Source organism: Gossypium hirsutum, chromosome D11 (genome assembly GCF_007990345.1).
Source record: "Gossypium hirsutum isolate 1008001.06 chromosome D11, Gossypium_hirsutum_v2.1, whole genome shotgun sequence".
Taxonomy (NCBI): domain Eukaryota; kingdom Viridiplantae; phylum Streptophyta; class Magnoliopsida; order Malvales; family Malvaceae; genus Gossypium; species Gossypium hirsutum.
In genome coordinates this window covers 2224939-2236932 of record NC_053447.1, presented here as the reverse complement: position 1 = coordinate 2236932, position 11994 = coordinate 2224939, and the positions used below count along the sequence as shown (strand labels likewise).

At 32.7% G+C, this 11994-nt stretch overlaps 1 protein-coding gene across 4 annotated transcripts; it reads right to left on the bottom strand.

The window, feature by feature from the left end:
- Positions 1-5294: 5294 nt before the first annotated feature.
- LOC107912208 (phosphatidylglycerophosphate phosphatase PTPMT1) lies at positions 5295-11844 on the bottom strand. 4 transcript variants are annotated; one of them, XM_016840286.2, is made up of 6 exons: positions 7007-7758; positions 6722-6844; positions 6453-6546; positions 6216-6298; positions 6042-6131; positions 5295-5920 (listed from the first exon to the last, which is right to left on the bottom strand). In XM_016840286.2, the coding sequence occupies exons 1-6, from the start codon at positions 7241-7243 to the stop codon at positions 5546-5548; spliced, it is 1002 nt and encodes a 333-aa protein (XP_016695775.2). In that variant the 5' UTR covers positions 7244-7758; the 3' UTR covers positions 5295-5545. The 4 variants fall into 4 exon arrangements, 1 of the variants encoding a protein (XP_016695775.2); XR_005920918.1 differs by lacking the exons at positions 5295-5920; positions 6042-6131; positions 6216-6298; positions 7007-7758 and adding exons at positions 8935-9030; positions 9094-10819; positions 11636-11844; XR_005920919.1 differs by lacking the exons at positions 5295-5920; positions 6042-6131; positions 6216-6298; positions 7007-7758 and adding exons at positions 8935-10133; positions 10686-10819; positions 11636-11843.
- Positions 11845-11994: the final 150 nt, after the last annotated feature.

The window sequence follows — 11994 nt, the reverse complement described above, 5'->3', positions numbered from 1 at the left end:
GCGAATAAAATGTTTTGATATTGTGGATCAAACACATCAAAGAAAAGTGGCCTTTTTAACAATGGGATCTGACCTGCCTCCCTTTTTCTCACTTTGAGATAGTTTGGCAATTGGCACTCGTCAATTCTGCCTTTTCACTAGTAAGCTCTGTGTGTGTGTTTTAAAGTAAGGTATATTTTTAAATTCGATAATTAAAAATTATTTATTTTATAAAATAATATATATTATGATAATGATTTTTTATTTTTATATAAAATCAATAAAAAAATCATAGACGAGGAGAGATAATAATATTTAAATGATGAACATTTCAGCAAAACTTGTGTTTAGTTTATAAAGTTGTTTTTTAAAGAAAAAAATTAATTTGGGGTATTTTAAAATCTACTCAAAGAATACAAAAATAAATTATAATAATGAATGAAACAACTAAAACAGTTATAAAAACATTTAAAAGTTTAAAATTTTAGGGGGAAATTTGGACTATTTGAAGAAAAACTTTTGAAACATGGTCTTCGGATCATTAACCGAACCTCTCAAAAAGTGTTTTTATTCGTAGATCTTACCTTCCAACTCCACAAAAAAATCTTTACTCGAAACTCGAAATAGTGACCCCTTCACTCACCAAGAAAATATCAAACATTCACTTTTAATCAAATTTATATGACTTTTGCTACATTAATTGTTCTCAATAGTTGATATAGAAAAGCATTATTAAATTGTAGTGCCTCTAATTTTAATTATTATCCATTTTCATATTTTACTTCACTCATTATTAAAGACAGAAAAGGGTTTCCTAAAGAATTATTAAAACTCAGAAAGTGAAAAACTATATGCACATTTCCACTCTAAATATAATATCTTTATGATTTTAAAATATTTTTTTTTTCTCAATTGACACGTTAAAAACGAAATTTGACGTCGAATTTTCATTACTTGCAATTTTAATAAAATTTGAATGCAACTGTAACCTACATCCATACTGTTATACTATTATCAATCTTATTAGATGATTCCTTATATATTAAAATTAAATTACAAAATTGCTGGGGATTGACTCGAATAAATAACAAAAAAGAAAAATAAAGAAAATCAAGCACACAAATTTTATATGAAAAATCCTTAGTTAAGAGGATAAAAAATCACGGAAAAAAGAGACATTAACTTTTCACTAAATAAGGAAACAAAACGAGAGTACAAGATTGAAAAAACAAATCTAAAAGAACAAAACCCAAAACCCCGAATACAAAGCTCTAACTTATGAACACAATTTTCCCCATAACTGTCATGAAACTCTCTTCAAAACTCATACGCGACTACATCTTGATTGGCCTCACAAAAATGAGATACAATGGCCCATTTAAATAGGCTAAGATTGAAGGGCTAAAACAACTAAAATATCCCTTAAGTAATCAAAGTCCAACCGGGAGACGAAACCCTGCTTGGAGTCTAAAATGCAGCTGCTTACTTGAGGAATATGTCGCGTCGTTGTGATGTCCCATGCTTCCTCGTCGTGGTCATGCATGCATTGAGCGAAGAAATTCTCCGCGACGTCGCCTCTACTTTGGTTCATCATCGATTGTCTTCCAATGTGCTTGCAAAGTGTTCAATAAATGCGAGGCACACTCCACAAAAACAAATAGTATGTATTAAATTATGTCGTTACGATGGGTAAAAGTAAAATATTTATGTAAAAGTTATATTTATAAAAAAAAAGTAATTTATTGAATGAACCACGAGTGGTGTAATAAAAGTCACGTGTACAAATTTTCATTAATCATGAGTTCGATCCTTGAACTCTTGATTATTTTAAGTAATGTTTTTTAGTTGTTTATTTAAATTAAAGATGTTATAGAAGAAAACACAAAAACACCATTGCAACAACATTTATTACTTTTCAAAAAATTAAATCAATTTATCCTCTCTCTCTCTTTTTTATATATATATATTTTGTTCTTTTTCTATGTTCAATTATTCCACTCTTTTCAATATTCTTTTACCTTTTTTTTCTATTATTTGATTATTTTATTTTACCTATAAAATAAATAATAATAATTTGATTTTAGAGGATTAGTATATTTTAAAATAAGTATTAAGCTCTCTTCCTTCTAAAAAAAAATAGAATGGATGAATTTGTCTACAAATAAAAAAAAAGTAAGTGTAAAAAAGATGAAATAATTGGACTAAATGGAGATTTTTTAAAGATTTGGATTGCCATAAACCAAACGTAATCTATAATTCACATGCAACCATGTGTTTATCACACGCACTAATTTGTTTTTTTTTTTAAATAATTGAAGCATGCATTGCGTGTCTAGCTCTTTAATTTAATTAATTAATTAATTAATTTCTTTTATTATCCAAGCCCTTTTCTCTAAACTTAACCATTTAACTATTTTTTTATATATTTAAAGAGGATGCTGATAAAAGCATGACGTGGAAATGAAGATTACCACCAAAATTCTATTAATTAATTTATTTAAAATATTAAATTAAGATGTAAAACTTGTAATTCAAAAGCGATTCCAAATAGATTAAACCTTCAATTTCATTAAAACTACCTAAGACATTGCCTTTTCGATTTTTCTCAAAGTTTTCATTTAAAATTTTTTTATTATATATTTTACTTAAAATTTTTCATCAAACTCGTGGATGTCTCGTAATTTAACACGTCAGATGTTGTTAACTATTAGACCTTAACCCTTTCTTTTTGTGCAGTACTGATGATGCAGTTAGTCTTTTGAGGCTTTTGATAGTTTTTCTTGGTTGATCGATGTTTACCGTCAAGTTGATTTGATGATGGCAGGGTTAGGATGTAAATTTCAATAGTTTGGTCGAGTTAAAGCATCTCTAATTTATTTATGAATGATTCCAATGTTGCAATTACTACCAAATTGTCTATGGCATTTATGTATTAATTTATAATAATTTATTTATTATTTGTACTATGTGCCATGTGTCATGGTTGTTTTAATAACAATAGTTTCTTAAAACAACTTGTATAAAAGATGACATGTTCACATCAAACGTGGTTTTTATTCTTCCGGTAAGAAAGAGTTCAGCTCGATGTTTTTAATCAAGATAGAAGGACTACTCAATCTAATGATATCATGAGCTAAATGGTAATCAACCTTTCATCAATTAGTTTTTGGAGACTCAGTCTTAAATGTAATGCTTTTTAAATTAAATCACTGGTTGAATCGATTAGACTATTGATCCTTAATCTAATTGATCTGATTGGTTCAAATCAAATAAACTATTAAAAAATTCATATATATTTTTTAAATTATATAATTCAATTCAACTACTTTTTTTTAATTCGATTTTTCCAAATTTAGCAGTCCTGTCTAAGTTTTAAAACACTGAACAATCAGTAAAAACGGATTTATTTGATAACATTTCCGATTCCCAAGTCAAAGAATTATCATCATAAACTTAAAATATAATCAAATCCATTTAAAAAATACAACAAAATCACAATTCTATGGAGTTGATATACAAATCTATTGCGTCAAACATGCTCAATAAAATACCTCTATACAATCATTTTGAATTCTCTTCTTCGAAGGAATCAACTCTCTTTCCTCCCCATCCTCAACAAAATTCACAAGTGAAAAATAACCTAAAAGCTAAATAAAAAACATAAACACGAAATTACACCAAAAAGAGTGAAAAAAAATGATTTCCTTTGGAAATTTACCATCTCATTTTCTCTTGTGAAGGCGTACTTTCGGGAAACTAATCGACTCGAATCAGTAGCGAAGTGAAACTATCAGTGATAGTAAAATATGGAGTTAAATAAGCGGGAAAAAGAGAAATGCCAATTGATGACATAGCGTCGAGGCAGTTGTTGGCTGAGAGAGTGATGGGAGAGCTTGGGATGGAACAAAGTGAAGGAATGATTGCGGGGTTTGCCAAAAGAGTGTGCATTGGCCATAGGGAAGCGATGTCCGGGACAGGGGTGGGCTTGCCGAATGAAGACTAGAAGAGAAAAAAACATGCTGGGCCCTTTAAGAGTCGGTGACTGAGAGGGTTGTGACCCGGTGAGTTGCTCCGAGTTACTCATACCATCATACCAACAACATTACTAATAATATTATTATTATCGTTATCTTGATCGGAACCAATATCCTCAAATGCTCCATGATTCTTACTATTTTGTTAAGAAAAGCTTTTGGAATTGATTTGAGCGGGAAGTTGACAAATGCCCCTAAATTGTGCAAGATATTGCAATGGATGCGAAGCCTTTCCTCTTACTTTGAAGAATATCTTAGTGAATGTCTAATTGTTCTGGGCCAAGAATATGTGGCCTTCATTGGCAGGTTGTGGGTTTAATATTTTGATTTAATTAATGAACGTCTAGTAAAACATTAAGAAATTATTTTTTAACGGAAGTTTTATTTCAATAGTTAATCATCCTCTTCATTAGCCAATCCCTTTATCTTAGACTTAATGCTGCTCTTCATTTACTCAAAAAATAATCGACTTCTTTGAAGCATAATGATAAAATTATGTAATCAATTTTAAAAAGATGTGAATAAATATATTTTAAAAAAGCTATACACTTTTAATAATTTATTAAATTTTATAATTTTTATGAAACACATAAACCATCACGTAACACACCCATCAATTTATTCATTTAACAAAAAATCAATTTGACAATATTAAAAGTGACAAAATTGAAGTCAAAAGGGTCGTCATCCGTTTCCGTTTTAATAGCTTTGGTTTCCACTAATTATGAGATGTTGATGAAAGTAAGACGTGGAAATGGTGATGATTTCTTTTATAAAGATACCATTATCCAAAAAGGAATTGTACGTGCAAAAATTCAAATCTTAGAAGTTAAGAAAAATAGATTAAGATAAGGAGAGAAAATGGTTAAAAATTGTATGTGGATAGATCACAGATGATCAACACGAGAAGCAGCGGCTGGATTTTTTTCACATTAAATAAACTTAATTTATTCGATGTAACAAATTTATGCTTAGTATCAAGTAACGTATAATTTCGACTGCTACCATTATTTATTATAACTACAGTCGCAATAAATACATAGCCATAAGTTAAATATATATTATCCGCTTCAGCCCATTTGATCTCATGATTTTGTCCCCAAAATACACCAACCAAATGTTAAAGATACACAATCGATGTGAAATTCATGATTACCTTGATCCTAAAATAAAAAAGGAAAATGATTCACCAACATAATATGCCAAGATGACCGCTCTTTGTAATTACCTAGCATGCAGTTAAGGCATGGTTTATCATAAATAATCCAGAGAAGGCAGCACTTCGTTAAGACATGTAAAATATTTGCATATAATATGAGAATGATATACAATTTGATCCTTAAGCAGTTATGCTCTATCTTTTGTTCCATTCATAAGCAACGGCAACTCAATTTACAAGGGAAGAACAAGCATATATACTTCGCTTCAGCCTAAAGAAAATATTATTCGCGATATTTATTTATGTACGTACACGAGAAGGTAAAAAGGGACGATGTTACCTACAACATCTCCTGTGTTGTAACAGCAGGTTTTCAGTAGACATGGATGTCCACACTGATGGTACTTCCAAGGCAGCTGCTTTCTGTAGCGAGTTTCTTTGCTGATATCTTTTGATGTGCTTGGCAGGTTATCCACAAGCACGAGATTCTTGCTAGTGCTGCCTGACCGACAACTCTAACTCGATAAACCATGCTAAGATCTGCCCATATTGTACTTCCCACGGCACCTGATTCAAGACTCTGGTCGTATCCGTCAAGATCAGCTTCTGTTACCACCACTACCGAACCATCATCAAAAGTCACAAGGTCTCGTGCAGGTGACAAGTCTGAAGTTCTTAAAATTAAATCCATCATGTAGCTGTGGAAGCCAGCCTTCCTCATTTTAAGATAGTAGAACTCTTCAACAGCCTGCAATTGAAAGAAAGAGAGAGATTACTCAAACCCATTGTTTCAAAATCATGGTTATAGAAATACCGATTCATTATTCCTGAACTCTGGATTGGAGAAAGTGAAACCCAAGACATTATACCTGCCATTGGGAAGCAGCTAAACGCACCCTTGGCCTGATCAACTTCACATAATCATATGCAGTAACAGGTGTCATCTGCTTATAATATACCTATGTAGAACCAAAATTCATCAGTGCAGCTAGAACCAACAAGTAATACGGTCCACACACCTTTATAGTCTATACAGCACTAACCAGGTAACACAATACAATGGTTGTGCTGCGGCCACGACCAGCTTTACAGTGGACATATGTAGTTTGCCCAAGTGACACATTTCCTTCAGGAGAAAGAAAGAAATAACATTTCAGCAATAGAAATTAAAAAAAAAAAAGCATTGAGAAACATTTGAACTATGTTATAGTTTTTGTAAGAAAAAGGCCACTATCAGGCAAACTTGACCAACATAAGCAAAGCCCTCAAAGAACGCTTACTATGAATGAAATCAATTGCTTGGCATATCGATGTCAAAGATGGTGCAAAGTAGTAGTCTCTTGTAGGGATCACCAAATGGTTAATGCCATAATTCTACCACAATATTGCAGAAAGAAAATTAACAACGTTAAACATGAAAGGATTAACAACATAATGAAATGGAAAATTTCATAATGTAAAAAGAGACAACATTCACAAAACAAACATACAAGGTCTTGAAAAGTAGTAAAATATGAATAATGTAAATATACTAGAACGGAATGCCCACATGATAAAGAGATGTAGGAACCAGAGTTTCGTAAGGCTCGTTTAGTGTGATTACTCCACGAACACCATTCTCCTTTAGCCTTGGAACATCAGTAGGAAATGGAACAGCACCTAACAGTATAAACTGGAAAAAGAAAAAGAAAGTCATATTAGAACTTGTAAAATAACTCTGCACTTGTAAGAATAGCAGATTACAATATAGATTATCCAAATACACATTATAAATATCATCTTCAACAACATCAACTACTTAAGATGAACAAGACATGAACTTTAAGCTATACACCTCATCAACTCTATCCCACCACCGGAACTCAGGCTGAATCTTGTTCCTAACAACATTGTAAAACAAGGTCGGGTAAAACAGTGCACGAGCCCCCGCACCTACCAATACCCTTTTCGCATCCCATTCCTCAACGCTTCTTTCAATACCCAAGACCTCATTACTTCCATAATAACTCTTATTTTCTTCTTCTCCAGCTCTTTCCGCCCCTTCCCCTACCTTCAATTCCTCAATATGCATAGCCCCAAGAATTCAACAGAAATGAAAACAAATACGCACAAAATTACAAACCCTAATCACCGAATTTACAGAATTTGGACAATTTGATCAAAGCAGAAAAGGAAACCCCAAAAAAAACGAAATATTTATAATCCTTTTCAAACGCAAACCCTAATGTTTTAAATTTGAACAGGAAATGGAATGAAACATGACCGGATTTTGATTTCTAAACGAAATCAACAACGTATTTTGAAAAAAGAGGGTCGATCAGACGGCGGGAACAAGCCGGAGATGACGTCGATTGATCGAACGGTGATCGATTGATGGAAAGGGGAAACCCTACCCCTGATTATCCTTTTTTTCCCGATTTTTTGGTGGGAAATCGTGAAGAGATGATTTCCTGGATTCCACTCCTCCGTTTTTTGCACTTACAACTAACTTCGAAGAAAATTATTAAAATAAAATAAAGAGGAAAAATCGCGAAATTCAGAAATTTATATCTGGATGAGGATGAGGGAGGAGATCTAAAATGACGGGGCACGATTAGCAGGTACTTCTGACAAGTGGATAAATAAATGACACGTGTTGAGTTAAGGTATGTAGGGCTTTTTCCACTGCATATATATATTTCTAATTATCACCTCACAAACAAAATTCAATAAATTCTCCCCCTTCAATCACGTATTGATTTTTAAATAATGATAAAAAAATCATTTCTAAGTATGAATTATCTTTACACACAATTAATACAACAAATCTTTAAAATATTAGTTTGAAAATTATATTTATTTTTTCAGGATATTTAATATAATTTTAACCGTCTCAAAAAAAAAATTTACATTTTACTTTCAATGAATACATGTTTATACATGCATGAATTTTAAACCAAAGATAAAAAGGAAACATTGAAAGGCCATCATAACAATTTCATCACTTTTCTTGTAATTATAAAATATGACCATGTAATCTTTACAAATTTGAAATTTAATCAATATAACTTTATATTTTTAAGAATTTAATGTTTCTATTTTTCATATTGGCTGCCATGATATTTTGAAATAAAAAAACATACTCACTTGATAATAGTGTAGTTAAAAAGATGATATTGTAATGAAACTAAATTTAACAAAATAATTTTATTTGTGTTAATAATTAGACTCAAATTCTAACATCTGAAAAGTAGAAGGATTAAATTTCAAATTTATGAAGAGTGGAGTTATGACATATTTTAACATTCTTGTAAATTAAACAATACAAAAAGGAAAAAAGCAAGGGGAAAAAACAACATTCTTAAATAATGTAAATCCAGTTCATACCAAAAAGAAACTGACAAGGAACATAACATGGTGGTTTTAAAGCATTCTTTTTCAGCCAATCTAATCCGAAAAAAAATGCACATGGAATTTAAGCTGTTCACAAGTAAATAACAAAAGCTAAATGAACCAGTCATTCATGTGAGCTCCATTTCAGCATCTATAAGAACCCTAAAATGCAAAGAGCTTGAAAACAAATTTGCTAACTGTGTATAACAAAAAGACAATGACATCGGGAGGTGGAGGCTCACAGTTTCCCCTACATCTCTTTTTTATTTTTTTTATCAATGCAACAATGATACTTTCAAGATTTTGTCAAGAACAAAACAGAACATTATGTGTTTTCTGATGCATTGCAATTTCCAAATGAATAGAATTCACTCATCATGCAGTACTTACATAGATTTTGATAAGCTTGAGTTCCCTGTGATCAATAAAAGCTCGTGAACACCGCGAAGATCTCTACCAAACAGTATTATGAACTACACTAGCAACCTGATCTGCAACTATGGCTTTGCTTAGCACCAAATGGCATTATGAAGTAAGTACACTGGCAACCTGATATGCAACTATGGCTTTGCTTAGCAAGGTAGCATCGTTATACAAATCGCTTCGGCCTTCAGAATATACCATTTAGGGTGATTAACAAGAGAAAGATTAATAGGGTAAATTGAGATATTTGAAAATATCACCTAGCAATTCTACTGAGCTGAATAGCTAGCTCCTTATCTCCAGAGTTTTTCAGATGTTCGATGATTTTGTTAACATAAATAGCTTTCAAGCGAATCCTTTTATCAAGCATTGACCTAGCAAGCTTTGCAGCTTCAACCAAATGGCTTTGCTGACACAGGCCAACCAAAAGAATAGAATAGATATCAGAATCAATGGATGACAAGAATCGCATCTGCTCAATTTCATCATATAAGCAAAAACCATCAAGCACTCGTCCCTTGCGACAGATCTCCCTAATCATTAGACTACAAGCAATGCCATCTGGTTTGGCCCCACTTGCTGACATCTTCCTAAAGAGAATCTCTGCCTCATCAAGTCTATTAATCCTAATCAAAGACACCACAAGAGCACTATAGCAATCACCATCAGAAACACCACGTCCAGCAACTTTATCAATCAACTTATACGCTTCCTCAACATGTCCCTCAGCACAAAACCCTTTGATCAAAGTAATAACAGTTACACGGTTAGGAGCACACCCACAAGTTTCCATTCTATCCAAAATTCTCAATGCCTCCATTGTATGACCCTTCTCACAAAAGCTTTTAATTACAGATGTATATGTGATGACATTTGGACTACAACTCCCACCTGTTGTCTCCATCTCCTCCAAAAACTCCAATGCTTTCTCCGTACTCCCATGCATACAAATACCCTCGAGAAGCACAGAATACACCGAGGCATTTGGAGAAAACCCTTGCTCCCTCATAGCCTGAAACAACTCACAAGCATCCTCCAATCTACCAGCATTACAGAACCCCTTGATCATCGCAAAATAAGTGATCATATCAGGATAAAGATCAATCAAGCCGATCTCTTTCATCAATTTATTAGCCATATCCATATCCCCTTTCTCACAAAACAGCCTGATAACAACATTATAAATGGTAATATCCGGACGTAAGTTAAATTCAGGCACTTTCCTCAATACCAACAATGCTTCATCAGCAATCCTAGCTTCTTTACACAAATTCAAAATAACTTTGAACATTTTAACATTAACCAAACACTTTTCCACCTTGTAAGCTTCAATAACATCCAAAATAAGAAATGGACTTTGCTTAATTTTCAAAAATTCACAAGCTTTGTTGTACATATAAGAACTATACCTACAATTTGATTGAAGACCTGCCCATATAAAAAACCTCAGGCCCATTTGAGATATATCAAAGGAACATCTTTTTAACACCTCACAGACACAGTTTGGCTCCAATTTGGCATTGACTAAAGCAAGGGTTTTCTCTACATTGCTTTGTTTTTTCTCTAAAAGGGTGAAGAATTTGTCTGCAGAAGAAGTCGAGCTGAATTGAAGAGTGAAAACTTTTCTTTGTTTCGGGTAAATTGAGAGTGAAATCAACCGGGAGAGTGAAGCAATTGACATGGGGATTCTAGAACAAAACAATAAGGGCAAATCTTACCCGATATAAAGAGATTGTTTCTGAATGAGGTTGGCTGAGCGTTGGCACAAATGAGGGTATATTGAGTTGTTCGTACGCGGCCCAGTAATGTCCGGTCAACTCATAGCCGGGCAACCATGATCTTATAGACGACCCTGCATTATAGTCGCAGAGCAACTTTTTTAAGGTAATTTACAATTATATCTTAAAAGTATAATTGTTAATGTTACAAATTACAACGTTAGTTGAAGATATAAGAGTATTCAAGTCGAATATATGTTTGAACATGAGTATTTAAGTATAATTTTCATTTTATTAAAAATATATCAGTATCGAGCATATATCCAATTTTTGTATTCAAATATGAGTCCCGTCTGTAAAACCGAAAACCACAACATTTCCTAAGCCAAAGGTTATTGGCATATTAGCAAAACTCATGGCTAAGCTTATTGGCATATTAACAGACTCTATAAAACTGATAATTGAAAACCAAACTGACTTTGATCGAAACTGAAATAGCGACCGAGTTTAGTCGGTTGGTCCAATCGGTTAACCGAAGTAACCGAAAGATATCAAGTAAAAAAGCTGGTTTCGTTTTTAAATTACACAAGCCATGATGGAAATACTAATAAATTATAGTAAATAATTGAATTTCTCATGAATAATTAGCTGTTTATACAACTTTTACAGCCCACTAACACCTCATTTCTCTTGGTTGATAGCAAAAGAAAACTCAATGACCAACCCTAATTCATTGAAAAAGCTACTACCTGTTTCATGGTTGCTACCGTTTCGAATGAGAAACATAGAATTTCGAAATAGGCCTTAATTAATTCCAGGAAAAAAAAAGAAAGGTTAGGCGATGAGCAAGGCAACAAAGTTGAACATCAATAGCTTCATTAATTTTAAAAGAAAGGTTGAACATCAGTCGACGGTAGATTAAATGTCGCAAGAGAGAAAAAATAACTTACAGTGGGCAGCGACGAGGCGTTAGCCGATGAACAATGCCACAACTAGCAAGAAAGGCGGCAACCGACGTCCGAGAATGGTTGACGGCGAGCTGTTACCGACCGGCGTTGGGTTTATTGGTCCGGTTCAAGGCAGTTTTTAAGTTAGGCGGGTGAGAAGGTGGGAACAAAGGAGCAAAGAAAGTAAAATAGTCACGAAATAGCTTTAGGTTTTATTTTTCGAAATTTTGTATTGGGTTTTTGGGCCTACAAATATTGGATTGGATTTAATTTTGTTAGTGTGGGAAAATGTAAGATATTATTTAATACAATATTAAAAAATAAAAAAATTTATAGTCATTTAGTTTTAATTTTACTTTTTG

Coding starts and splice junctions, on each gene's coding strand:
- LOC107912208 (XM_016840286.2), bottom strand. CDS start 7,243: ATGCATATTGAGGAATTGAAGGTAGGGGAAGGGGCGGAAAGAGCTGGA. Junction 6,845..7,006: donor GGTGGGATAGAGTTGATGAG/GTGTATAGCTTA, acceptor TTCTTTTTCCAG/TTTATACTGTTAGGTGCTGT. Junction 6,299..6,452: donor AGCAATTGATTTCATTCATA/GTAAGCGTTCTT, acceptor TTTCTCCTGAAG/GAAATGTGTCACTTGGGCAA.